The 27,665-nt window shown below is 33.9% G+C and overlaps 2 protein-coding genes, 6 long non-coding RNA genes and 1 pseudogene across 9 annotated transcripts; 4 read left to right on the forward strand and 5 right to left on the reverse strand.

The window, feature by feature from the left end:
* Nucleotides 1–2,941: 2,941 nt before the first annotated feature.
* On the forward strand, nt 2,942–4,184 carry LOC124455190. Its single transcript, XR_006951755.1, has 2 exons — nt 2,942–3,913; nt 3,990–4,184. It is a non-coding gene; the product is annotated as an uncharacterized LOC124455190 (long non-coding RNA).
* Nucleotides 4,185–7,494: 3,310 nt separating this feature from the next.
* LOC124455197 lies at nt 7,495–8,225 on the forward strand. Its single transcript, XR_006951762.1, has 3 exons — nt 7,495–7,558; nt 7,841–7,912; nt 8,168–8,225. It is a non-coding gene; the product is annotated as an uncharacterized LOC124455197 (long non-coding RNA).
* A 1,014-nt stretch (nt 8,226–9,239) lies between these two features.
* LOC124455192 lies at nt 9,240–11,061 on the forward strand. Its single transcript, XR_006951757.1, has 5 exons — nt 9,240–9,383; nt 9,456–9,489; nt 9,568–9,626; nt 9,707–9,806; nt 10,887–11,061. It is a non-coding gene; the product is annotated as an uncharacterized LOC124455192 (long non-coding RNA).
* LOC124455185 lies at nt 10,069–12,113 on the reverse strand. Of its 2 annotated transcripts, none has more exons than XM_047005893.1 (7): nt 12,005–12,113; nt 11,784–11,934; nt 11,608–11,680; nt 11,399–11,474; nt 11,100–11,126; nt 10,726–11,010; nt 10,069–10,618 (listed from the first exon to the last, which is right to left on the reverse strand). In XM_047005893.1, the coding sequence occupies exons 2-6, from the start codon at nt 11,922–11,924 to the stop codon at nt 10,893–10,895; spliced, it is 435 nt and encodes a 144-aa protein (XP_046861849.1). In that variant the 5' UTR covers nt 11,925–11,934; nt 12,005–12,113; the 3' UTR covers nt 10,069–10,618; nt 10,726–10,892. The 2 variants fall into 2 exon arrangements, with proteins under 2 accessions (XP_046861849.1, XP_046861848.1); XM_047005892.1 differs by having other exon boundaries at nt 11,228–11,474.
* On the reverse strand, nt 11,926–15,127 carry LOC124455289 (pescadillo homolog). The gene is made up of 6 exons (XM_047005976.1): nt 15,065–15,127; nt 14,942–14,988; nt 12,699–12,785; nt 12,336–12,560; nt 12,230–12,271; nt 11,926–11,934 (listed from the first exon to the last, which is right to left on the reverse strand). Exons 3-6 carry the CDS (start codon nt 12,783–12,785, stop codon nt 11,926–11,928), a joined length of 363 nt encoding a protein of 120 aa, XP_046861932.1. The 5' UTR covers nt 14,942–14,988; nt 15,065–15,127.
* A 181-nt stretch (nt 15,128–15,308) lies between these two features.
* LOC124455198 lies at nt 15,309–15,850 on the forward strand. The gene is made up of 3 exons (XR_006951763.1): nt 15,309–15,365; nt 15,491–15,592; nt 15,800–15,850. It is a non-coding gene; the product is annotated as an uncharacterized LOC124455198 (long non-coding RNA).
* Nucleotides 15,851–19,138: 3,288 nt separating this feature from the next.
* Nucleotides 19,139–19,391, reverse strand: LOC124455195. Its single transcript, XR_006951760.1, has 2 exons — nt 19,329–19,391; nt 19,139–19,220 (listed from the first exon to the last, which is right to left on the reverse strand). It is a non-coding gene; the product is annotated as an uncharacterized LOC124455195 (long non-coding RNA).
* A 25-nt stretch (nt 19,392–19,416) lies between these two features.
* Nucleotides 19,417–20,102, reverse strand: LOC124455189. Its single transcript, XR_006951754.1, has 3 exons — nt 20,023–20,102; nt 19,766–19,886; nt 19,417–19,515 (listed from the first exon to the last, which is right to left on the reverse strand). It is a non-coding gene; the product is annotated as an uncharacterized LOC124455189 (long non-coding RNA).
* Nucleotides 20,103–21,213: 1,111 nt separating this feature from the next.
* On the reverse strand, nt 21,214–22,589 carry LOC124455290 (annotated as a pseudogene).
* Nucleotides 22,590–27,665: the final 5,076 nt, after the last annotated feature.

Below are 27,665 nucleotides of genomic sequence, written 5' to 3' on the forward strand. Positions count from 1 at the left end.
ACATTTTGCTTACGTTTTCTAAAAAATGAAGTGGAACACATTTCAACACATACAAATATTTAGGCTCATTTTCATGCCAAATATATGGCTCATTAGTATAAATGTCTAGGAACGTAAAATTTATTTTACAATAATGCTATTCAAAAACAGATATAGTCTTTAAAATTTCTACCAAGTTGTCAGGCATAGACCTAGAGACCCCTATTCAAACCTCTATGTAATAAGTTAAGTTAGAAATTTGGTACCATAAGTGACAGTTCATAAATATAGAAAAGCTCAGACTTCAAACCATGCAAATTTATTGTAACCCTTTACCCATCTCCACATCAGAGCTCAGCAAATTAATTCTTTTGAGAAAAACTCAAAATTTTTTTTCTGTCAAAGATTAAGAAAATTATCAAATGAAAAATTGCAGTTAAGGACAGCTTAATGCCATGAATGTTTCTTAGGCATTTCTACCAGACTATTATCTTCTGTAAGTATATGCACAGGTGTATATAGCAATCACTAGTAGCATTGTATTTGCAAATACAACAGAATGTAACCAACATGTCTTTAATTATATAATTACATGAATGTTAAAATTGGTTCATGTGTCAAGGCCACTGTTATGATAAATATCTTTTCATATGATCAAAGCTCGCTTAAATGTAAACTGAAATAATTTAGTTAGAAATTATACTGATCATCAGAAAATTACCTAATGATCAGAAAAATACTTTATGGTTGTTTTGCCAAATTTCAAGGTTTATCTGCATACATTGGAAGACATTTACTTTATAGAAAATGCTATTCATACATCAATAGCCCTTGGAATTATGGCAAACAATCTGGATAAGAGCGTAGATTAACACACCCATCTCTACATGAGGTGTTCAGTTAGAAAAGCAGACAATATGTGACATGGGACAACATTTCATGTATGTGAAATACCTAGGTTTAATACCATTCCAGTCAAATTGTCAAAATAAAAAGCTTCATGGATCATAAGACTCAAAATCACAGGTTATAGTAAACAGCTTCTCATGTAATCAATGTTAGTTTTCTCAAATCTTAAACAATACAGGTATAACTGTCCAATTGAATGATCAATGATCATAAACGAAAAAGCCCCAAACATTTGGTTTATGATAAAGTAAATAATAGTATGGCACCTTATGGCTACAGATTTTGTCCATTGAAATATATTGCAGAAATGTAGGATTTCGCTGCCATATAACGGCCACGATTCCCCAAGCATTAAAGAAATCATAGCTAAAAGTCCTTCGGCAACAACAATTTTAGAAGCATCAATCTGCTTACCATACGCCATATTAACATAAATCGCATCACACACTCGCATAAATTGACTTTGATATATTGCATTCATGCATACACTTCAATTTGTCCTTTACTTACGATTTTCGATGTAAATTTCTGCTGATAAAACTCAAAACAATGTTGGCTTGCTTTTGAACATCAATGACTGAAATGTCGCTCGTGAGATCGTCTTTGCCAAGCATTTACAATTCATCCATAAATTTTTCACCCTCTTGAAAAATTCCCAGTTTGGAAAGCAGCATTCATGTCAACATACGAATTTGTAAAAGATTTCCATAAATTCCATCTGATTGTAGTTTAGTTTCTATCATGCTTTAGAAAATTACTAAGAAACGATCAAACATTCAATTCAGACAGTGAGCTTGACTATGTTAGTTCAGTTGGCTATCAGTCGAAATCGGTCAAACCAATCACAGTAAGACAAAAATTCAAATGAACCAATTGTAAGATAGCATTGGACTCCTTATAGGTCCGGCCACCCTATTATCGGTCGAGATTATTCCAGACTGTCCACTGATCTGGCCATTGACCAATAAAATAGCGTTTCTGGCGTTCATAGACTCCTTTATAAGTCGAACCAGTCAAGCCACCCCGCTTATCAGTCGGTTATTCCAGGTCAATTAAAATTCAACTGATCTGGTTACCAAGGAGATGTTCGTTGCATTAGTCATTAGTTTTCAATAATAAATAAAGCTGGATTTTTATCACGAAGTAAATGCGATAATAAAGTAAGAATAATTAATGAATTTTTAATTAATATGAATAGGTAATTTTTGAATTTCAAACATCAGTCGCGCGACGGATTTGACATACTCTAGATCCGCCCCTGGGCCATGACGTCATTATACCAAAATATAAACATTAAACAACGCCATGGCCTCAGTTTGTAACACACCGTGCCAATTTTGTGCGCGAAACTGGCTGTTCTTAATTGTTATAATCACGACTGCTACAATACATTTCGCGCCTATTGTCTTGCAATTTATGTATGTAGAAGATATCTGTAGCATGTAATACAAGATTATGATATTGACAAGAGCTTCCTTTTGCGTAGTAGTTTTGATATTTGTATCCGGTAGATTTTAGCGTTATATATAAGTCTTTCGTATGAGCTCCGAAAGTGAGTTCAATGTACTAGAACGCTATTAAATTTTGTGATCATTTTATTCACTAGCGAAGAAGTTATTTACAACAGTCGTGAGTGTTCTATGTGTTAGAATTTATTTACAGGCTTTTTGTATATTCGGTTAAAGAAGGTGCAGTTATTACACAGCGGATAATGTACTTGAAATTTGAGTAGTTTTACGTAATTATAAAGTTAAGTGCGTAAGTTTAAGTAGCGCGTTTGAGTAAGTGTAGGATTGGCTATTTCCTCTATTGCTAATACATGAATCTTGATGAGTAATGTACGCACGTTATGTACGTCACTACAAGATATCATGTAACTGATGTAAGGTATAAAAGCCGCGAACCTCACCCCCAGCGCTTGCCTATTAAATTCGGTCACCGCACGCCACTGTAGAGGGGAAGTTGGTTGATAGTTGGGTATGGGGCGCGAAGTATTTCTTTATTATTTACGGAATTTTTAATGTTTAATTTCATTATTTATTAAATAACCAAACGTAATAGATTGGTTATTTCAAATAACCATTTTTTGGACTAGCATAAGTTTGGTTATATCGAATAATCAATTGACAAAATTTGGTTATTTAATAAATAACCATTTTTATTTCGGCGCCGATTTGGTTATATCAAATAACCAAATAATTTTGTTACACTTGGCACACTTGAGATGACGTACGTTCGAGTTCTACTTACCCTCTCCCGCTGTGGAAAGTTATGAAACGTGGCTTCCGGTTTAATATTACACACTGATTTAAGCAGAAAGCGCGCAAAACAAGGCATGGCCATAGAATAGAGAATAATAGAAGGGCAACTCGCGTCGGTAACCTTTAATGTAAGCGTGGCGCGCAGTTTGTTTCGCGCATACCGGAAATGTGACGGCCGCCATTACCCTGGCCAGTAAAGTGTGCAACATTTACTATGAAAATATATGGAGTGGAAGCCGTAAAGTGGGTTAAAATGTAGATTTTTTTGAGCTGTTGGCTGTTTTTGGCATCTTTTTGAAAGAAATTGAAATAAAAAGGCAAGTATTTTGTATATATCATTTAACAAATGCATTTATTTAATATATTTATAGCGAAATTCAGTCGGAAAGCTTGAACAGGTTCTGAGGTTCACAAGTCCTGAGGACTTAAATGAACTTGGATAAATTACATGTTAAATAATAACAAAACATACCCATTTTTTCTACAGATCAATGGAAGCAAGGTGCAATAATTATGACTTGTGTGTGATTACTTAAAAAAGTCATTATTGCAAAAGCAACAGGTTGCAATAGTTGTAAACATAAACTTAACATTCATTTGTAGATTGTTTATTGCTGCTCTTCATTTCAATGAGAATGGAAATAAACCTCAGAAAACGAAGAATGATGGGCAAACAGAAGAGGCATTGATTTGGAGAGTGGCTTATTCAAAGTCAAAAGAAGGACAAGGGGTCATCAAACCAGTGAAAGTTGACAGCACTTATGGTTAGCACAGAAAAATAAACTTACCTTTTCTCAAAGTGCAATGCAAAGCCAACATAAATAATGACTTGCTTTTCAGGATATGTTAAGGACTTGATGAAAGAAGTTTTGTACTGCAGACGCATTAATCCATCACTGTCCAAAGCTCTTGATGTCGCTGGAGTGAAAGAAATACCTGTCCCATTGACTCGCCACAAAACGAAAATCAGCAAAGCTGAAGCCATTGAGCAACATAAATCTCGCTTTAATAAATAAAATGTAACTAACCATTCAACATTTCCAATTCTGTTCATCTTTGCTTTCCGATGACGAAGAATTGTCATCATTTTGACCACCTTGCGCGTTGGCCTAAAGCCTAGGCCACACTATCGTCCATATCGACGAAAATCAGAACGAAAACTGCCGCAACGAAAATCTTGAACGAAAACTCGACGAAAATTTCGTTTTCGTGCATATTAGAAGAGTTGAACTTTTGACCTTTTTTGTCAACGAAAACGCATACTATTGGCTAATAATATTAGACTTTGTACTCAAACTTGGCGGAGTGGCAAGAGGTTTTGATATATCAGGGCTAATAGACTTTCTAAGATGTGTGCCAACTTTAGTGATGTGAGGTCTAATTAAATCCAAAATGTAGTCAAAATTTGTCGTCGTCATTCGCAAGTATTTTATGTGTCTATTTTCATTGTTCGGCTCTCGTAATTCTTTAATCAAGTTGTTAAATAGTCCAAGACGATCACTTGGATGAATCCAGTATCGACGTTTGCTGCTGCTTGGATTCAACTTTAAAAGCAGTAACTTTTTCTTAAGAAGAAGTAATCTTTTTCTTTTAGAGATCGCCATTTTTTCTAATCCGTCAAAAATGCCGCTTGCTTATTGGCCAAAAAAGGTTTTGGCTTTGCAAACATGCTTGTAATTTTTCGTTGTGTCAGGCATGCATTTCGTGCACGAATTTTCGTTTCGTTTTCGTTTTCGTCAATATAGACGATAGTGTGGCCCAGGCTTTAGGCTGAAACATGTAAGGTTGTACCTCATTGTTATTGATGGCAATATTATAATCGGCTTCTTCAGAAGAATGCATTAATTTTTGATAAATAAAAAACAGTAATAGCAAACTACCGCGAAAGCCGTATAAGTCGTACAACGATATAAGAACGATGCTTGTTTATGTCAAGTAATACGTCACTCTTTCCCAGTTCCCAGACTTAAACAATCTCACGGCGTTTTAGCAATGGTCATCGAATATCGTGTTTTTACCGATTATAACCCTAAATATCTTTTGAAATATTTTGCGGATGACTTTGAAACTTGGTACGTCTTATTTTCACGCTATAGGCATGTGTCCTTAAGGAAATATCAAGTTACAATGTTTAACCTAACAATGCCATAGGATTGATTTCATACACTGTTGATAGCTATTTCATGTCTTGTTACCAAGCATGTACTCATCAATTCTCATGAGGAGATGGTAGTAGTGTGCTTGCCTTGCACCCCGCGTAGCAAATGCAAATTTTTAAATCTTGATCACTTGTCAATGATCTTTAGATCTTTACTGTATCAATGACTGAACTTTAAGATGTAGAAAAGTGGGTACGTATTTGTAATAATGCGTGACGTGGACTAAGCCGCTTGACCACATTCTCCAAACATTCGTCACCGACCAACCTACATATTTATGTATTTTTATATTATTGACTAATGCCACCTCAATACTGAGGACAAATTTTATCTTTTTGTTCTCAATACGTTTTTTGATCTATTTTGACCTTCGACGTAGAGTGATGCGGTCCTAACGAACTCATTCTTGGGAAAACTAGTATTTTGTACTTCGATTGAGCAGCTCAGACTAATCCGCTTAAGTTTCTTATGTGCACTTCATACAAATTAGATAAAGTTCATTTTCTTTTATTGCAATTAGCTAATTTATGAAACATTTAGGATACTCCAACTAGTTGTATCAATTTCTGAAACAAGTCAAAGTGAATTTGTATCTTGTGTGATTCTAATTAAAAACCTTTTCCCAAAAATTTGTGTTAATATTTCACGTGATTTTTGAAAGAAAGAATAAACCATTGAGCAATATAAAACATTTGTTATATTACATCCGTGCAATGTTTCCTCTTCAACTTAAGTACGTAGTATTTTAAAGGAACCATTTGCGGTTTCCCATTTGAAGAAAATGGCGTCAAGTTTCCTTCGTGAAGAGCGGCTGTAAAGTGCTACCTAAGCGCTTGGTGATAATATAAATATAACTGATAAGCTCGCTCTAGAGTCTGGTTTCAAATTCTATTGACCTTGCAGGTGCCCATCGTGTACTATCACTAATTTTTTGAAAATTGCTTATCGACGTTGAACAGGCGTAATTTACCATTTCATACTATTTGATGTTCTTGTTATGATATAGAATTCCAACAACAAATATTATTGTATTGAAAAGAAAAAGTAAATTTTAAATTTGCAATCATATTCTTGTGGTAGTCATCGTTCGAACAAAACAGGAAATCCTTTCATAATCTAATCTTAAATCTTCCTTTACCAAATTTTTATGACCTGTGAACATCGATATACTCATGAAAGGTGCTTTTTTCTTTTTTCTATTGCTTTTAACTTTTTGATGAATGGAAAAAATCAATGATGAGATGCGAAAAAAATGAAACGACCACATGTTCAATTGAAGTATTTTCCTTTGCAAAGATTAATTTTCAAGTACGTGTCATTAAACTCGGTGACACAGACATCACTAATCACACCTCAATGTGAAATTTATACTCTCGAATATGTTGTGATAAGAAAATTTACATAAATTTATTTCACACTTGCAGTAGTACATCTATCAATGCTATGTTTGTATTATGGTAGATTTTATAATATCATTGGTAATTTGAATACACTAGCTCAACAGACACCAAATATTACATCCGCCACACTATCTTATACAAAAACCAGATATTGACTATCAAACTTTTCGCAAGTATGAGTTTGAGCAAAATGATATTACAAAGGACATGCAAACTTTTCTCAAAATGCATTATCAAAATGCCGAATTTTTAAACTTTCAACAACTCGTTGGTGTGGTCTTGATAGCTCTTACCATAAGACTGGCGGCAAAACGAACTTCTTGCTTTTTCATTGGCTGTTTTCGAATGTAAAATGTTCTCTGCAAATAAACCAATCCTGTGCATGTTATGCTCATTACTATTCAGGCGCAACGTCCGTAGAGTGGTTAGTTTGACGGATATTAGACAAGTCGACCGTCGTAGTTTATAGCTAGAAGATCTTGTGTAAGTAACGAGCTCCTTCGGAAGCGAGGAGTAGATTTGGGTGAGTTTTGATTTATCTTTTAAGGCATGAAAAAGTTCTATGGGTCAATGCATAGCGTGGGATTGTTCAATTCTATTCCCAAAGGAGTGACTATTGACAAATTTACAATTTTTCATTGAGTTGTTGCTACAATTAGTCATTGAATGTTCCGTTTTAATAATGCAAAGAGAATATTTCAAGTGATTAGTTTGCTTAAGAAAAGCAATGTAAAGCAAAACTGTTGTTACAAATCAGCACAACAATTATTGTATCGTAATAAACAAAGTATTTGTTTGTTTCTAGCGTTTAAAAGGTAGTTGAATTACAAAAGTTAACCTCCCGAAAATGGTAAGTAGACCAAATGCAATTTGCATAACAAAAGACAGCATTTTTCTGAAAGGCTGTTCGCTGTGAAATGTTTTTTCTTGCTATGATTTTGCATTATACCATTGCTCATAAAACGGTATAGTTACATTTTGTTTGTATATAATTTTGCATTGTAGATATTTGATTGCGTTTTGTTTTCGCAAATTACCACCCCATGTGGCTACTAAAGTGTGAATATCCGAATGTGCTGTAAAGCTTTGCAGGTGTTTTGTGTTTCATTCAATGAAAGTTTCTTGATTATAGGCTGAAATACAGACGTACCTGTATGGAAAGAAGTTTCCAAACAGAATTTTTGTTGGAAGTCTTCCTCTAAATGTGAGTATTCATGAATGCTTTCCAGTTAGGCAGCTACACGTGCAGTTTTCTTTCAAATGTTGAGCGATTTTGTTTTGAAAAGGTTCATTTCAAAAAGACTTAGATTTGTTTTCATGATTCATTTAGATGTGTTGTACACAAGTCATGTCATTATTGTCTTGTCAATATTAAAATTAATCAAATTTTGAGCAGTCGTGTGTTTATTTACTATGAGTATCTCTCTCTCATTTGATTTCATATTTTTCTCTTTTTTAGACCAGCGCAGCTGAACTGGCAGAGTTCTTTGGTGTGTTCGGACACGTCACCGAAACAAAATAATTTTGAACCATTCAGGTCTATCCAAAGGGTTTGTGATCTTCTCGTGTATGCACTTGTAGTATGAGTTATTTTCGCACCATGATCAGCACGCAGCCAAATTTGCTTCATAAATTCCGATACAATATTTGAAGGAGAAGCCTATTATGCAAGCTTCCTTTTTTGGCATCATTGACGATTGTTTTAAAGCCATGTCAGGAAACAGTTGCAAATTAGGCCTGCGCTATACGGACGAATTTAATTCACACGAATTCAAATATCGCAATTTTATTCGACGATATTGGCTCTTCTATAACAACTTTTTCTGAAGTTTATGCCGAATCTTTCCACAATAAAGTTAAAATACCTTTCGAAACTCTAAAAGTACCTTTAAATTGCTTATCCGAGTAATTTTCCCAAATGTTACTCCACCATCCAATGTTTCTCGGTAGGCGACGACAACTTCGAATCCTTGGCTTCAGAGTGGTTATTGTTTTAACACTTGCCGTCACATTCAGTAGTGACAGAGCAGCTATAATTCTCATATACCTTCGGTGAAGTAGGGAGTAGTAGAACGCACCACTTAAAAAATCTTCTTTGTCGCTGTCTCAACCGACGTTTGTAAATTGTAAGCAAAGGAGTAATTTGTTTAACTGATGGAGGAGCCATCTTGTTTTTCCAAATCATGAGCTGTAGATAGGAGTCTGGGGACGAGCACGGAGTTTTATGAATTAAATTCGACAAAAAAATTCAACATATAACTTTGCCTTGAGTTTTTGTCGCATTATTGTCGAAGTTGATAAAATTAAATTCGTGTGAATTAAATTCGTCCGTATAGCGCATTGAGTTCTATAAAAAGAACTATGGAACTATAGAACTCAATGGTATAGCGCAGCCCTTAACGTGACAAGTGCGCTGCGAAAATACACACACCTCCACGTTTTATGTTAATGAGCCATCGTCATTGTTGCGAAACCTTATTTTTGCATCTACTTTTTGTTTCAGTTACGGTTTCGTCACGTTTGAGACGAAATCGACCGTCAAAACTATTGAAAATATCGATGTGATATATTTCAAAAATAAGAAAATAAACATCGGGCCGGCAGTTAGGAAGGAGGCCTCCTTCGTACAGCCAGAGTTAGTCTACTGGCCTCAAAATACATACATTCCCCAACAGGTAGGCGTATTTGCTTCGTTTTTGAATGTATTAAGTCATTGTTTTCATGTTTTATCGCGATCTGTTTTATAGACCCAATGTTACATGGGTTATTCACCAGTGATGGGTATGTGATTGATGTTTTGCTTATTAGTATTTTGCTTTTATTAAGGCATATTTTCCAATCGTTTGTAACTTTTTTTAGACCCTATTTATTGGAATTGTTATTTCTGCGTCAATCAGCAAGTTCCAAATGCCAGTAATGTAAGAATAAGATTGTTACTTGTTTTTTCACTTGGCGAATATTTTAAGACTCAAATTCGATACCCTTACTTCTTGCTCAGATTCCAGCTCAGACTCCAAGGATGGCGAGGAGATATAGAGCAAAAACTGACGTGCCTCCTCGATTCCGAAAAGATAGATTTTAACAAAGATTATAGGCCGGTAGGATGCTTTAGCGGTTTTAGACTTGTAGTAAGGTTTAACATATAGGTAATTCATAATGTAAAATGCCAATGCATTAGTATAAGTATCTTAGGTTTTAAGTTTTTCTATACCTAAAAGAGAAAGGGCATTTACCCATAAATGTTTCTTTGACATAAACAAAATAATTTTTTATGCACATCATATATACTTTGGTCTTCATAACAAGGAGCATAGTTTGATAGGGCATAAAAAAGCTATCTTTATGATGCAATCTGAGTCATTAGCCTCCATCATAAAGGTGTTTTTAATATATATGTGTTTTTTCATATTACAAAAACTAAGATTATAACTTAATTTGTAGATAGATAGATAGATAGATAGATAATTTTATTTTAACACACTTGCCATTGTCAACATACAAGTTGATTTCCACATGGGGCGTGTGCAAAAATGAAAATTACAATAGAATAGTGAACTACTTACATTTTACGATACACAAGACACTAAAATGTACATTAAATGAAGTATATCTAGGTTAGAAAGTATAGCTAGGTTACAATTGGGGTTTGCTATAACCCGGCGATGATCACGCGCCTATTAACTTCCTGGTCAGCGGCAAAAGCCTTGACATAATAATCGCTATAAGTACAATATGTTTCTTGTATAAAATTTCATAACACAAATCAACACAAAGTGTACAGCACAGCGCCCACATTGTATTGCATTGTATTATATGTTCTTTTGGCTTTACTTTCTTATTCATTTCTTCAGGAGTGTACATCCCCACTCTTGAAATGAAACATCCTGATAATCTCAGCGGTCTTTCTCCTCTAAAAAGTAGGAAGTACAGCGATGTTTATTTACACGATTTATGAATAGTTTGATAATGTTGAAAGTTGTGAATATTTTACCAAAATTTGCTACTTAAAATACATACGGAGGTCCATCTATTAACAGTTTCTTTTGAAAAAAATTGCTAAATGCGGAATATTTTGCATTTCTTTTTTCTGCTAATTTACAGTAGTACCTATAAATAAGAATGTAAATGTTTTGACACATTAGCCATGCATTTAGAGTGACTTTCGTCCTTTATTTCAGCTACACCTAGATTTTTGGGTAGTGCCTTGACAGGACGTCTACGATGGTGTCGCATACCCAACTATTATCATTTAGTGTATTCAAATCTCTTTTGTAAATGCTTATACCACCGAAACAAGCAACTCTGGAATCAAAATGAAAACGTATCAAGAATAAAAGGAGTCATTCTTATTTTCTTTATGCGTGTCTAAAATATGTTTTAAAACAAAAAACCTCTCATTTTCTCCATTCCAAGTTCTCCTAGAGAAAAAATAAGAAATACAAATATCTTAATATACGTATGGCACAAAAGTTTAGAATCACTCAGATTTTTATTTGGCAAGAAATGTTGGGGAAAAAACCTGTAATTTAAACTTTTATGCTGCGTTGGGTGTCGAGTTTGTCGTTTTTCCCATTTTGGCTCCAAGAATGCAAACAGGTCCTTCTTTATTTTACAAAGAGTAAAAGCCACACTGCCTACTCCTTGCATAGCTTGGCAAACAGAAGGTAGATATATTTGAAAAACCTCGTACTTAGGACACCACACCTCCAACGATGCACTAAGTGCCCCAGCAATACACATGAAGTGTGTATCTTTCAAGTCAACATCTATGAAAAAGTTAATTGAGCTTTTATCAGAACGGCATGTTGTATCAAAATTAAACTTATAATCACTTTATTCAATTTAAAACCGTAGAATTAAATGGTGTGTACGGCGATTAATTAGGTTATTCGATAATACCTTCTTCCAGGAAATTATGAATTTCAGACACAATTTTCTTGCCTGCAGTTTCCTTATTCGTTTGCCTGGTGCGCTATAATAAAAATCAAATCTCAGTTCATTTGAATTATTAAGGATAAATCTATATGTGAAATGATGTATTATTAAGTAAATTTTTTAGGTGGAGCAAAAGTCACCTCTAGTGCTAAATGATGTTGATGGGAAATTCCGTACAGGAAGGCATCAAGTTTCAACCTGTCAGGATCCGTACTAAGCGCCTCAAAAATATTTCCTGGCTCACTGGCATCATAGCCTTGAGGCAAACCCATCGCTTCCATCTTACTCGATCTATAGAATAAATACGTAATCACAAGTAAAATGTTTTAAAAATATTTAAGTATAAACTTTAAATGTGAACCTTAATGCATGAGTTATAGGTTGATGATGACTTTCGGCGGATTGCAACAATTCCTGAGAAATTTCACAATTTCACATTTTTGCCTGAATCCAGAAACTATACCACATATTTCCCCTAAAAGATCCACTGTCGTAAAAACACTTTGCAAAAGTCTTCCAGAGAAGTAAGAATTACTATATTGCGTATTGTTTATCTTGATACATATAGATCTTAACTCAAATTTACCTTTTCATACATATCTTTGATATTTAAGTCTGTGCTTTCGGTCTAAATTCAGAAATTGCATAAGATTTGATGATGAAGAAAAGATATCTAAATATTAATCTCATTCCTTTTCTTGCATCATGAAATGTTCCTCTGGTCCCATTTCGTCTTCTTCGTTTCCTTCTTCTTTAAGATATTTCTCTGTGTTGTGCTCGTAGTCCATATCTTCATCTTGAATTTCTTCTTCGTCGATATCTTGTTTGAACTCGTCTGCTTTCTCCTCGTTTATTTCCTCTATTTCAGTTTCTTTTTCCATGTCCTGGTACTCTTCTTCGATGTTTTGTTCATTAAACACATCAATTTATTAATAGGATGTGTAATCACATAAAGTGTGGAGAGCGTATCGTAAAATACAATTGACGTATTCTTTTTAGGACAATTTATTTTCTTTTTACATTTTTACATTTGATTATTCAAAGTATTATCTTACGTCTGTAATGTAATTCCAATAGGATAGGACGATTTCGGTTAGTTCTGCCTTGTTGAGAACTTTCCTGAAAATTATCGTTGTTGCCATCTGCAAGAATTGCAATCAATTTTAAACATGGTTTAGAAAACATAAATAAATAGACAAAAATAAAGGACATAAGTAAATCATTAATTAAACCTAGTGGAATCTTTTTTCTTGCTGATGGTGAACAAAACGGTATGTGTAACGGCCAAAAAGATGGTTGTTCTGCTTTGGACCAAAAATTTTTAATTCGGGCTACAGGCCATTTGTTTCCTCCCTTAGACCCTGTAGCAGTATAGAAATATTTGTCTCTGCTTATGTTTTACAAACATGAAACTTAATTAAAAATGAAACATGTTTGTGCCTGAAAATGCTGATGAAGGAAGAACCATATTAAGCACGAGGTTTCTGAGTTCTTCACACGACCATTTTCCTCTTCTTATTTCATCAAAAGTTTCAGGGTCGATTAAATCAGGTCGAACTCTTTTTGACTTAATACGTTTTCATTGTTTGCTATATAGATATTTTAAACTTCACAATTGTATATGTCAAATGATCATATATATATAACAGTGATGCTTATTTTTAATATCAGAGAATTAAAAAAGCAGTAACAGTATTCACCAGATGACGTTCTTGAAGACCCCAAATCATTTTCAATATTAAAACACACTTGAGAAAAACGACGATTTTTTTGAGAGCAAACATGTTTCGACATTATCAGAATGCCATCTTCAGTGCATAGTGGTTAGTGTTAAGTAATATGATACGTAATATGATATGCATAAATTAATTACAATGAATAGGATTATGATTCAGTTACTAAATATAAAATATTTACAAAAAAGGAAAAGAAAAATAAGTATTAAGAACTTATAACAAGAAATATTATTATAAAGTAAATATAGTGTTGTAGTGGTGAACTTGGATATTTAAATCGGGATTAGTTTTATTAATGTGTTGAGCTTCCTTGATTTTGAGTGAGAAAGTGGATTGATCAGTGTCGATGATTTTAAAACAGGAAGGTGAGAATTTGTTTTTACATGAAGGAGAGGCTTGAAGATGTTTGTAGATAGTGGAGTTTTGTCTGTGTGAGTATGTTCCTTTATCCTGGTAGATAATTGGCGAGAAGTTTCACCAATATAGCGGAATTACATCCCGCACATGAAAATTGATAAACTACCATAGATTTGGAAAGTTCGGAAGTGGGTCTTTAAACGAAAATAAAGATTTTATTTTAAAAGGTGTGAAAATAAGTTTAACGTCAATGTCAGTGCAGTAGCGTTTAATGATTTGTGTGAGTTTGCGTTGTGTGTGTCGTGAGTAATCACCTATGTAAGGTAGTTTGAAATAACGTTTATTGTCAGGTTGTTGTATATCGTTAGTGTTAGTTGTGGCGTTAGATGAGTCAGTGCTTATCTTGTTGTCCAAATAGTGTTGTATAGTGTTGTTGATGAAATGAAAAGGAAAAGAATTACGTTGGAGAGTGAATATTAGTTTCTTTAAATCACGTTGAAAGCCGATGTCTGTGTTGTTAAGTTTCCGTGCTCTGTCGGTCAGTGTTCGTATCAGTCCAATTTTGTAATTTAATGGTGTGAAACTAAAAAAAGTTAGTCAGTAGTCCTGTATATGTTGGTTTGTGGTACGTAGAGGTCATACAGTTTTCATGTGATTTAGTTAGTAAGATGTCAAGAAAGGGTAACTGATTGTCTTGTTCGGTTTCGTATGTAAAGTTTATGTTTTGATGTTGTTTGTTGATGTATTCGTAAAAGAGTAATGCTTCGTCTTTGTTATGAAAAATACAAAAAATGTCGTCAACGTATCTGCGGTAAAATAAAGGTTTGTTGTTGCCGTAGTTATTTAACCAGTTTCGTTCGTGAAAACCCATGAAAATGTTTGCTAGAATGGGTGCCAAGGGTGAGCCCATACTTACCCCGTCAATTTGGTCGTAGTACTTACCGTTAAATAAAAAATGAGTCTCGGCCGTAGCGATGTTAAACAATAGTTTTAGTTCTGTTCTGTTCATTTTGAATGTAGGGTTGTTGGTAAAAATTAAATCAATAGCAATGTCTATGGTTTCGGTCAGTGGTATGTTGGTAAAAAGGCTTTCAACGTCAAAAGAAATAAAGAATTTGTCATGTGGAGCGTTAGTGTTAAAAGATAAAAAATCATCGACAAGACTATATTTCAATATATTTGCATACTTCAATATATTTGCATACTATATGGCTGGCAACGTCCAACACATCTTCGCGCAACCCAGGACTTCCTACAACACAGAATGGGTTTATTTCAATACAGTTAAACATATGCATGTTCAAGTAGTGAACTCAAAAATCAATAACCTGCTGTTCGAACATTTCCGTTCCCATCCAAATATAATAAAACAAGAGGACCGATTCGATTAGTCTGGGACACTTTATGGCGCGCTGATACAGACAAAAATACTTCTTCTAAAGATCAAACTTCTATTTCAAATTTATTACTATGTTTGACATAGAATTATAGTACTTCTGAAAAGTTTAATACTTCTATTTCAAATTTATTACTATGTTTGATATAATAAAATTATAGTACTTCTGCACCCGCACTGCAAAAGAAAGAGCATCCCCGCTTCATTTTATGCTTTTGTAAACAGCTCTGGAGGTTTGTGGTCCTTACTTTACATCATGCCCGTGAGGAAATACATTTTTCTTCTCAGGACAACCGAGAACTTGTGATTTTTGTTTCTTATTTAATATTTTAATCTAATACAAACTTTTTGGTGGTAGCAATTGAGTCAAACGACAACGTTGAAACTGTTACCGATAATCGCATGGCAAGATTGAAACAGAAGAGGAAATCTTTGCGTGATATTTTAAATCAGAAATACTGTAAGTATGAACATGTAACTAATTGTAAAACTTTTTAGATGGAATATGAAAAGGTTGTTCTTGGTCAATATTTCTTGAAATAAGTACAATTAATTCTGCACGAAATTTTGTAATATTTGAAGCAATGATTAGTAAAAGAGGTTGAACACAATCCTGCAGCAATTTCAGAAACAATAGCTTATACTAGTTTCAAAAAAAACATTCTAGGTGAAGCAACTGGAATGGACAAAGCAAAAGTGCCATACACTTCTCTTTTGAAAAGGGATTTCAAATATGTAGTATGCGGAATTCCAGAACACGCATCATTACGGGATCCATCGACTATGGGAGAAGAAGCATTGGATTTATTTATTGAAAAATCAAATGAGCTTACGTTTGTGGAAAGGGAGATAGTGGAAGGAAATAATGTTCTTCATGCAGAAAATGTTGAGGAATGTGACAAAGAGCAAGACAATGGCGGCCACATCCAAGAAGTTGTTGAAGTTAGTGGTGAGAATGATGATAATAGTCATGGCGAACTTATTAACGTTTCCGACGAATATGATGTTGGCCATGGACAAAGAACTGATAATGTTAATAATGGTTGTGAAAATGGTGATGTTCCCGGTGATAGAGAAGATGTTGTAAATAATGGTGGCGATGATGATGGTAATTCTGGGAATGTATTTTGTGGATGAGACGGAACAGTTAATGAAGGTGACGGACACCTTGTAACAGAAAACGCCGTGCCTAAAAAAGTTGATAAAGAACACAGGAAGGGAAGAAGTAACAACAAAAGAAAAAGAAAAGAGGCAAAGTCCAGTGACAGAGAAAGTGTGTCTTTTGCAAAGAAAAGAGCTAGTCATTTGAGATCCTATGACAAATGTAAAGCCTTTCTTTGTCAAGAACCATCTTCCAAAGATATTGGAATGGTCGATTGGGTGTTGTGTGATGTTTGTCAACAATGGTACCATTGGGATTGCGTTGGCATTACGACGAAGCCGAAAGGAAAATTTGATAGCGGATGCAATGTATCTTACTTTACTCATGGGTAAATTATACATCTACTTTTTCTAAACTACGAACTGTTATTCTGTTCATTTTTGCGTATCACCGATTTATTTGCATACGTATTCATAATAGTTATTAATACGTTCCTCATGCTCTTAAATGTTTCATTTCTAAAATGTGAATTTCTTGAACACGCACGAATAAATATATTTATTTCTTTTATCTTTTCCTTGACAGATCTGCGAAAACATTTGACATAAATATAAAGGGAAATCGCTCATTCAGAGGATTAAAGGTTCTCTTAGAATTTAAATTATTTAATATCAGTTGCAGATAAACATACCTATAATATTTTAACATTGAATTTTAGGCACATTTAACAAAAATCGTCAACGGTGCGATACCCAGTAAACGCCACAGGTTATTTAAGCAAATGATCCGTGGGCGAAATCAAGCTCAGACTGAACTCACCGATCTCTACATGACGTGTCCTTTAACTCGAACTCAAGTATAAAAACACATTCTCTGTTAGAAATGGAGCCCCACTAGTGTCTTAACTCGTCATTTTTGTATATATAGGCAAACGATCTGTTGAATGTAGTCAAAGAAATAGTCACAGATATTTTTCGATCCTTTGATGAAACAAATTCAATGAACATCAACTACATGTATAACGTTTTATTCCCTGAGGTTTGTTGTTCATCTAACGCCAAATTCCAAGACGTTTTTTTGTTGTGAAAGCTATGTGACAGTGAAACTATGATATTTTATATAGGCCTGCATATATTGTATACGAAAAACTGAGCGTTGTCTCCGAAATAACGCTGAAAAAATTTATAATTGTGCAAGTGGAGTTCAAGACGGTGCAGACTCTGAAAGTGACTAACCTTGTTATCTACCGAAGTACCTGAAAGCTGTAGTGGATCTTGTAGTGGATCTCTTATGACTCAATGTCGTCTAAATATATGCTATTGACGATGAACTAGCGCTGTTTTTATAGTTTAGGTTTACTGAATAAGATTTTCTTTTTTAGCTAAGTTCTATTACTTTATCAAAAAATAATGAATTCTCGTACAGAAAACAATTATACTTCAATTTTGTCTACAATTAAAAGTTTTTCAATTTTGTCTACAATTAAATGCGTTGAAAAAGTTTTTTTCAACGCATTTATTATCCAGCGTACGTACGTTGGACGGCTATTACCCATGTATATATAACATCCATTTTCACCATATACTACATTGTATAACTACCAAATAAGTTACATACGACAGTTCAACAAGTATTTATTTAACAAAAAGTTTTTTTCAACGCATTTATTATCCAGCGTACGTACGTTGGGCGGCTATTACCCATGTATATATAACATCCATTTTCACCATATACTTCATTGTATAACTAATAAAACGTTTTTTCAACGCATTTATTATCCAGCGTACGTACGTTGGGCGGCTATTACCCATGTATATATAACATCCATTTTCACCATATACTACATTGTATAACTACCAAATAAGTTACATACGACAGTTCAACAAGTATTTATTTAACAAAAAGTTTTTTTCAACGCATTTATTATCCAGCGTACGTACGTTGGACGGCTATTACCCATGTATATATAACATCCATTTTCACCATATACTACATTGTATAACTACCAAAAAGTTACATATGACAGTTCAACAAGTATTTATTTAACAAAAAGTTTTTTTCAACGCATTTATTATCCAGCGTACGTACGTTGGGCGGCTATTACCCATGTATATATAACATCCATTTTCACCATATACTACATTGTATAACTACCAAAAAGTTACATATGACAGTTCAACAAGTATTTATTCAACAAAAAGTTTTTTTCAACGCATTTATTATCCAGCATACGTACGTTGGGCGGCTATTACACATGATTTCGTAACAACTTTTCAAGTGCCCTTTACGTAAATTGATTTTCTAATTAAAGGATTTTCAAGAGCTTAAAGTGCCTGCACAATTCCCGTTATACATCATCGCTGGTGCTTTCATAGTCGTCTTCACTTGTTTGATCGTCTTCAGAATCCACTTGTTCATATACAACCACTTTTTCTTCGTCATCCAGAGCCGACACCAGATCACTTTGAAGCATGTCAACATTCCCATGAAATAAATACTGTAGTTTGTCTTTGTTGATGTACAAAGAAAACCTTTTTTCTAGATCTATCAACATGCTTTCAATTTGAAAGATCTTCCTGTGTAAAATATCAGCTTCACCGTATTCAACATCAAGTACGTTTTCATGGTTAATAAAACTATTCAAAAAGTCAGTAATCTTGCTGTGCTGTTGAAAGTAGTGACTCCACGTATTTTCCATTTCTGACTTCAACAGGATTTGCTCTTCCTTGGATCGGTCAAGCAAATGGCATAAATCTATAGCCTTCCGTTTAACAGTAAATGGAACTGAACAATCTTCATCAGTAGGTGCAGCTAGATATTCACACCAAAATCATTGTCAGGATCTTTGACAGCATCAAATGTTAATGCGGTATGTGAATGATTAGAATGTGATTCTTTGCCTCGTTATAAGCTGCGATATCTTTATTGACATCCTTTGTTACTCGAGTAATTTGCTTCGAAAGTCTGGATGCCAACGCTTGACCATCTGAAAAACAGAACAAACATACAGAGAACATTACAAAGAAGGCAACATGTAAAGTAATTTACAAACATTGCAAGTGGTATGGAACATTTATGAGATACGTAGAGTTACCACAGTATTTAGACTTAAGATTTAGGAGAAACCATCTTTCAACAACATTTTTCCTCATTCGAGACAAAAACGTTTTTCTTTCCTAGACGCAACCTCGCGTTTTGCATTTTCGTACTCTGAGTCAGTATTTTGCCAGCGGGCAGAAATTGAGTTTTCCCTTTCCATGATCTTCAACTGCTCGTCAATTCTAAACAGTAAATACCAAATCATTACAAATATAAGGCACGGTCAGATAAGCACCTGCAAGTTGCATATACATCTCTACTTGTACGTACGTATAAAAACAAGAAATAATTTTTTATTCGATATTCCAACTTATTATTCACAATGTTACGACGTACATTCATAGCTTCAAAATTTTCCCAGTTCATTTTTCCAAATTCACACTGTTTAAGACTTTAATATCTCTAGCAACAAGTTCAACTTTTCGAACATACTTTTTCATCTGATTAAATCGAACAGTCAGTTCACTTGGATCAGTGCAACCATTCCATCAATGGTAAAGATCAGCGTACAAGTCCAGGTATATAACGTACTTGCATTTCCAATCTTCTTCTTCTGTAAGTTGTTGAAGATTTACGTATATTTGTTAAAAAAAGTTTTCTGTGGGCAAAACATTTCCACATAATGAGCATCAATAATTATGTGTCAAATCTGTTCCATAGCCACAAGCCATTGTTTCTCAATTACTAACCAGTCTCAACTTCACGACCAAAAAAAGTCGATTCGTCCTTCATCCACTCACGAATATCATCTATTGAAATCCTGTGAGTCGTAAATAGTTCATATCCAAAATCGGAGTCAAATATAACCACACAGCAAATACAAACATATACTCACACGGAAAGCACCTGCATAACTTTTCAATATCCGATTTTGCAGTTTCTTCCACGTCAACAGCTCGCTTCATCCTTGCTATCAGCAAATTGCCTCAAAAAACAAAATTTAATTCATACCTGCTATTACATAATATGATGACATGTTAGCTATGTATATGTTCAAACAAAGAAACAAAAACTAGTTATACCTAAATTAATCTTCGTTTTCTTTCCATAATGTAAAAGAGCATCACTGAGTACATCAACTCTGTGACTTGGACGCATTTCTTTAGTCATTCTGCTAAATTTGCGAATGTAAGCCCACAATCTCTCCAACATCTCACCGTCAGTTAGGCCAAATCCTTCTTTACGACGGGGACTAAATTTAACCTTTTACAAGAAAGATTTAGCAAACAATTATTGATTTTTTATCATTTTATCATCTACAATACCATTAGTTATGACAGCATAAAAACCCAGGTATCACCATCTGTTAATACGTATGAAAAATAAAAACAATAACAACTAACTTGGCATCGTCCAACATGGCCATAGCAGTGAAAAATTGGAATTGAAAATTGAAAAATGTCAATAATTGGATACTCCAAATTCTTTTTGTAAAAAACAAAATAAAGAAAAACATGTGAAAGACTACATTTTCAAAGAAAAAAAGTGTTGAGGGAAAGTTATTGACTAAGGAAACAGTTAACAAAGCAACTATTGTCAATTGAATATTACCTGTAAGTGTTTCACCAACATGCATGCAACATCATACAATATGTTTATTTTGAGTGCAGGTTTATCAGCATTATCTTTCTCTAATTCTTGGAGAACATAAACTGCATAGCTCAATCTATAAAATATGCAGAAAATTTTTTTAAATAATACAACCACATGTATACAAAAAGCTTCAGCATTTGCACAAAGCAATGAAAGTAGCAAACCAACTGAAAAAAATTAATTTACACCATCAAACGCAAGCATCTTAACCACCTCTTTCAAACCAAGAACATTTAGGTAAAAATAGAGAAAAATGTGTGTAACAGACCTCTCTCCATGCTTCAAATTTAAGAATTTTTTAGGAAACTCATGTCGACAGCCTCCTTAAAGATTGCTGTTTCATCAAGAGCTCTGTAGCGATTCATTGATCGAACAGCATTCCCAGCAAGAAAACCATGACACTCCTATAAGTATCAATATGTAACAAACAAAAAGTATACAAGAGCTTTATTTCCTAAAGCCCATGGCACAAATTTATTGAAAATAAAACTATGTGGTAGAGAATGTAAAAAATCAAATATATTCAAAGCACTGTAACTTCCATGCCTGAATTTTCATTAGAATAACAAAGTATATTAAAGCTACATTGACCTTGTTTGGTGTAGGTGTGGTATAATTGGCAACAAATTGATCAACATGTGTCTGATCATAGAAAATCAGCTGTTCAAATAGAGGTTTTCTAATACTCTGCCCAGCTTTTCCTTCGTCCAATAAAAAGAGCATCAAGAGACTCAAAGATCACACCATCAGTCTTCAATAAAATGGTGAAGGATAAAATCATACAATGTATTTGAGTTCAATGATGCAAATGATGCAGTCAAAAAGGTGTTTAAGATAGCATTGCTAATGTTCTTTTTACTAAATTGTCATTGTCAAACAAGTAATACGAATATACTCACTTTGGGACAAGCAGGACAGATATTTCCTTCATCAAGCTCAGGAATAACACAGCTCAACATGTTTAGTTTGTCTGTAAATTCTGAAAAAAACAATGACACAAAGAAAGCAATTATGCACTCTTAAACAAATGAAATAAACAAAATACAGTGCAATACAGTAATAGTTGAGGAAAAATCCTTTCCCATCATGAACTTTAGCATTTTGATTTCCTCCAATTAAATACATCTCTTAAGATGAGATTCTTAGGCTATAAAATTGACTGCAACTTTCCCAGCAATTCATACGTAGTACAGCAGTGCAATAAATCAGTGACCTACATGCAATTACCTGTATTCTTCAAAAGCATCTATAATGACAGGATACATTTTTGGTGTTGCATAAGAAGAAAATATGTGGTTACGATTAAACTCTTCAAATGACTGACAAATGCTTTTTATTGATGCCTGGCATTCCATCTGCACAGAATGAACCAATTCAAAAAACTCAATTGCAAATGCAATTCTTGGTTTTGTAGGTGTTCCACCCAAAGGCCAAATTGCAGGAGTTGAACAAACTCGGAAGAGCATGAGCAAAACTGTACCTCAACAGTACAAAAGGTGCCTAAAAATTGAAAAAGATCCAAAATTATAATTGTGTTGAACTATCCCAGCTAAAATGAAGAAACTTTTACAGCACATTTTACATATAACATACCTTTAACATCAACAACAGAAACACTTCTTTTGTGACGAGCTGTTTGGCATGAACAATCATACACCAGCATGTTCATGAGTTTATATGGCCAAAACATGCCATCCTACAAAGCAATGAATAACCTCGTAGAAATTAGTTGTAATCAATCCCCTTTCTTGCATTCACAAAAAATATTAGATTAGTGCTTTTTAGCATGTTTCACAATGTAAACTCTCATTTTATTTTTGCATTTTTTATCGCAAGTGTTGAGAGAGTTAACTGTAAACACTTTTATAATGTTTTGCCATGGTTTTGAAACTACCATTTGGCTGAACATTACATTTTTGTTGTACTGAGCATATGTAAGATTTAAGAAGGAAAGTCATGCTGCTATGCAATAGGACGACTGCGTGTTAGCAAAAGTCATCTTACACAAAATTGCATAATTGTTTGCAAATATAACATCAGCATTTGCTTGTTTCAAATGCGCATAAAGAACTTTATTTTCATATTTAATGAACGTAGAAACACAGTCCACAACGAAAAGCAACAAATTTTTAGCAAGAAACCTTCCACAACGACAAGCGTAATTTCGTCCAATTTTGTGAGACATAGTGCTTTAGCCAATTATAGCATTTGCAATGTTATAATTATTACTCGTACAATTCAAATCATTACAAATCTCTTAGTTTGTTCTTTGCCACAAGTTGTTGAACAACGTCAGTTTTTCGAAATTTTCAGATGCAGAAGGCTCCTGAACCTTTGTATTCAAAAGAACTGTCGTCTTAAATCGTCTTTATCGACTTGAAAAGGCAACAAGAAAAGATTACCGACTTTTGCTTACTTTCTTACTTATTTACTCCGTGACTTATAACTTATTGAATTATTGTACGCATGATCACAACGATAACTTATTGAGTTATTGTACGCATGATGACAACGATAACTTATTGAGTTATTGTACGCATGATGACAACGATAACTTATTGAGTTATTGTACGCATGATGACAACGATAACTTATTGAGTTATTGTACGCATGATCACAACGATAACTTATTGAGTTATTGTACGCATGATGACAACGATAACTTATTGAGTTATTGTACATGATGACAACGATAACTTATTGAGTTATTGTACGCATGATGACAACGATAACTTATTGAGTTATTGTACGCATGATCACAACGATAACTTATTGAGTTATTGTACGCATGATGACAACGATAACTTATTGAGTTATTGTACGCATGATGACAACGATAACTTTTGAGTTATTGTACGCATGATGACAACGATAACTTTTTGAGTTATTGTACGCATGATGACAACGATAACTTTTTGAGTTATTGTACGCATGATCACAACGATCACTTATTGAGTTATTGTACGCATGATCACAACGATAACTTATTGAGTTATTGTACGCATGATCAGAACGATCACAATCGCAAAAACTGTTGTCGTCATGTTTGTAATATGCAAATAAGTGTGAAGCAACGAAGGAATTTCGTAAAATGTACCGAACGACGGAATGGGGCAAAGTTGTGCACCAACGAAGGCACCACTTTTTACACAATTTAACTTACTATAAATTTACCAGATAGTTTGTGAAAATTCATTAAATGTTTCAATACTTTTTAGCAGATGGAAAATACCTCAATTTCAATTATTGCACATTGCAAATAAACAAGGAATTTCGATTGAAATTTATTTTCAACATGAGTCGAGTCAAATAAAATAAATAAGCTTTCTTACCTCTCACAGCAACCTCTCTTCTGAAGAAGAAATCTCATACACTTCACAAAATAGGTCTTACTCTGACGGATTACAATGAGAAATTCTGGTTTATGTTCACTCCTTTGCCAGCCATCGACAGCCGTATTTTATGTCAGAATAGTGAGCGTCGATGTACATAAACAGTTACAAGAACCAATCAAAACCTTGCGATTTCATCACCCAACGAAAATTCTGACTGCGTCGAGCTCATGACATCGTCAGTTATCACTTACACTTTGACTTTCGTGATGGAAACATCTCCCAAGAGTCAAAATTATTACAATCTCTTAGTTTGTTCTTTGCCACAAGTTGTTGAACAACGTCAGTTTTTCGAAATTTTCAGATGCAGAAGACTCCTGAACCTTTGACGACTACACATTTACAATAGTTTCACTTCAACGACTACACATTTACAATAGTTTCGCGAATTGTTTAACTAAATGGTGTTCAAGTCAACTGCAGGGTCGTGTAAGATAAAAATAAAACACAGTATGTGCCTTTTAAAATGTTTTTGAACAAACCACAATTATTTATGCTCCATCATGTTTTTCTTAAGTTCCATCATGTTTCCATCATGTTTTTATGCTCCATCATGTTTTTTTTAAGTTATGTAGCTATCAACGCATGAGAAAAACAGTGTACAAAAAGACAAGTAATGCTACTGAGTAAGTTATGTAGCTATCAACGCATGAGAAAAACAGTGTAGGAAATGCCAAGGTAATGCTACTGAGTAAAATATGTAGCTATCAATGCATGAGAAAAACAGTGTACGAAATGCCAAGGTAATGCTACTGAGTAAGTTATGTAGCTATCAATGCATGAGAAAAACAGTGTACGAAATGCCAAGGTAATGCTACTGAGTAAGTTATGTAGCTATCAATGCATGAGAAAACAGTGTACGAAATGCCAAGGTAATGCTACTGAGTAAGTTATGTAGCTATCAATGCATGAGAAAACAGTGTAATGAAATGCCAAGGTAATGCTACTAAGTAAGTTATGTAGCTATCAACGCATGAGAAAAACAGTGTACAAAAAGACAAGTAATGCTACTAAAAGTAAGTTATGTAGTTATAAAGGCATGAGAAAAACAGTGTACAACATGGCAAGGTAATGTTACTGAGTAAGTTATGTAGCTATCAACGCATGAGAAAAACAGTGTACAAAAAGACAAGTAATGCTACTGAGTAAGTTATGTAGCTATCAACGCATGAGAAAAACAGTGTACGAAATGCCAAGGTAATGCTACTGAGTAAGTTATGTAGCTATCAATGCATGAGAAAACAGTGTACGAAATGCCAAGGTAATGCTACTGAGTAAGTTATGTAGCTATCAATGCATGAGAAAAACAGTGTACGAAATGCCAAGGTAATGCTACTGAGTAAGTTATGTAGCTATCAATGCATGAGAAAAACAGTGTACGAAATGCCAAGGTAATGCTACTAAGTAAGTTATGTAGCTATCAACGCATGAGAAAAACAGTGTACAAAAAGACAAGTAATGCTACTAAAAGTAAGTTATGTAGTTATAAAGGCATGAGAAAAACAGTGTACAAAATGGCAAGGTAATGTTACTGAGTAAGTTATGTAGCTATCAACGCATGAGAAAAACAGTGTACAAAAAGACAAGTAATGCTACTGAGTAAGTTATGTAGCTATCAACGCATGAGAAAAACAGTGTACAAAATGCCAAGGTAATGTTACTGAGTAAGTTATGTAGCTATCAATGCATGAGAAAAACAGTGTACGAAATGCCAAGGTAATGCTACATTTGTTAGCTTGCTAAAACACACAAACACAAAATGCGTAGGACTATAATGATTTTTCTAAACAGCTTCACTGTCATCGTTTTCATTGTTGTCGTTCGACTCCTTAGGATTGTGTTTCAAACAATCAACCTAATACATAAAGAAAAAAAATGCTTGCAATGATTTTGTTAAGAAATTTATTCGCAAAAACAATCTTACAATGTAGAGTAAAACATTCTTTCACACTACACAGTCATACAATTTTCAACATAGCGATAGACTTGCCAGGCGGGAAACGGATTTGTGTAAAAAAGACAATTGTCCAATATAAAATTCGAATAAAGCCATTTTTTAAAGAAATTATTTATTATTATTTGTAACGTTTCGTCTTTAAATAACACATCATCGGATACCTTACACTCCTGACTTAATGATCCATGAAAGCCTCCTGATCTCAAATCTAATATCTACACTGAATGTCCAAGGCAGTTCCATCCCAGGAACTTATTTTTTAAAAATCCCACTACTTTTGTGCCCATTTCACCCTCCATATCAGTATCTTCTCTCATACTTTATATAATATTTTTATATATACATATAAATGATGTTCATCACACCTCACTGTAATCTAACACTCATAACTACACTTCTAATATGTAAATATAAACGCACACTTGATCATTTTAACTACCTGTCTGATGATGTCTTCTGTAAAGACGAAACGTTACAAATAATAACAAATAAATTCTTTAAAAAATGGCTTTATTTCGAATTTCATGTTGGGGAATTGTCCTTTTAACACGAATATTTCAACATGAGAAAAGTTTAAACTATAAGAAAAAGCAAAGTCGCTACCTACGGCAAAAGTTCAACGGACGTTTTGCTGGATTTTACCACGAATATTTCAACATGAGTAAAGTTTAAACTATAAGAAAATAGCAAAGTCGCTACCTACGTCAAAAGTTCAACGGACGTTTTGCTGGATTTTAACACGAATATTTCAACATGAGTAAAGTTTAAACTATAAGAAAAAGCAAAGTCGCTTCCAACGGCAAAAGTTCAACGGACGTTTTGCTGGATTTTAACACGAATATTTCAACATGAGTAAAGTTTAAACTATAAGAAAATAGCAAAGTCGCTACCTACGTCAAAAGTTCAACGGACGTTTTGCTGGATTTTAACACGAATATTTCAACATGAGTAAAGTTTAAACTATAAGAAAAAGCAAAGTCGCTACCTACGGCAAAAGTTCAACGGACGTTTTGCTAGATTTTAACACGAATATTTCAACATGAGTAAAGTTAAACTATAAGAAAATAGCAAAGTCGCTTCCTACGTCAAAAGTTCAACGGACCTTTTGCTAGATTTTAACACGAATATTTCAACATGAGTAAAGTTTAAACTATAAGAAAATAGCAAAGTCGCTTCCTACATCAAACGGTCAACGGACGTTTTGATGGATTTTAACACGAATATTTCAACATGAGTAAAGTTTAAACTAATCTTCAGTTTATCTCAAAATATCAATACATCACGGTAAACAAAAACCTGAGAAAGAAATTTCATTATTTATAATTTTACGATCAACGTAAAATGAATTCTTAGAATATTTTAAAAACGAAATTATATACTGACCTCTCCT

Source organism: Xenia sp. Carnegie-2017, unplaced genomic scaffold (assembly GCF_021976095.1).
Source record: "Xenia sp. Carnegie-2017 unplaced genomic scaffold, XeniaSp_v1 HiC_scaffold_30, whole genome shotgun sequence".
NCBI lineage: Eukaryota > Metazoa > Cnidaria > Anthozoa > Malacalcyonacea > Xeniidae > Xenia > Xenia sp. Carnegie-2017.

Bases quoted from the DNA above. Each gene is read 5' to 3' on its own strand.
- LOC124455185 (XM_047005892.1), bottom strand. From the start codon at position 11,924: ATGGAAGCGATGGGTTTGCCTCAAGGCTATGATGCCAGTGAGCCAGGA. The intron at 11,681-11,783 runs GTGACTTTTGCT...TTTTTATTATAG, and splicing joins AACATCATTTAGCACTAGAG to CGCACCAGGCAAACGAATAA. The intron at 11,127-11,227 runs GTTTTTTCCCCA...TTTTTTCTCTAG, and splicing joins CATAAAAGTTTAAATTACAG to GAGAACTTGGAATGGAGAAA.
- LOC124455289 (XM_047005976.1), bottom strand. From the start codon at position 12,785: ATGGCAACAACGATAATTTTCAGGAAAGTTCTCAACAAGGCAGAACTA. The intron at 12,561-12,698 runs GTAAGATAATAC...TAAATTGATGTG, and splicing joins ATTGGAATTACATTACAGAC to TTTAATGAACAAAACATCGA. The intron at 12,272-12,335 runs GAATGAGATTAA...TTCTGAATTTAG, and splicing joins ATTTCATGATGCAAGAAAAG to ACCGAAAGCACAGACTTAAA.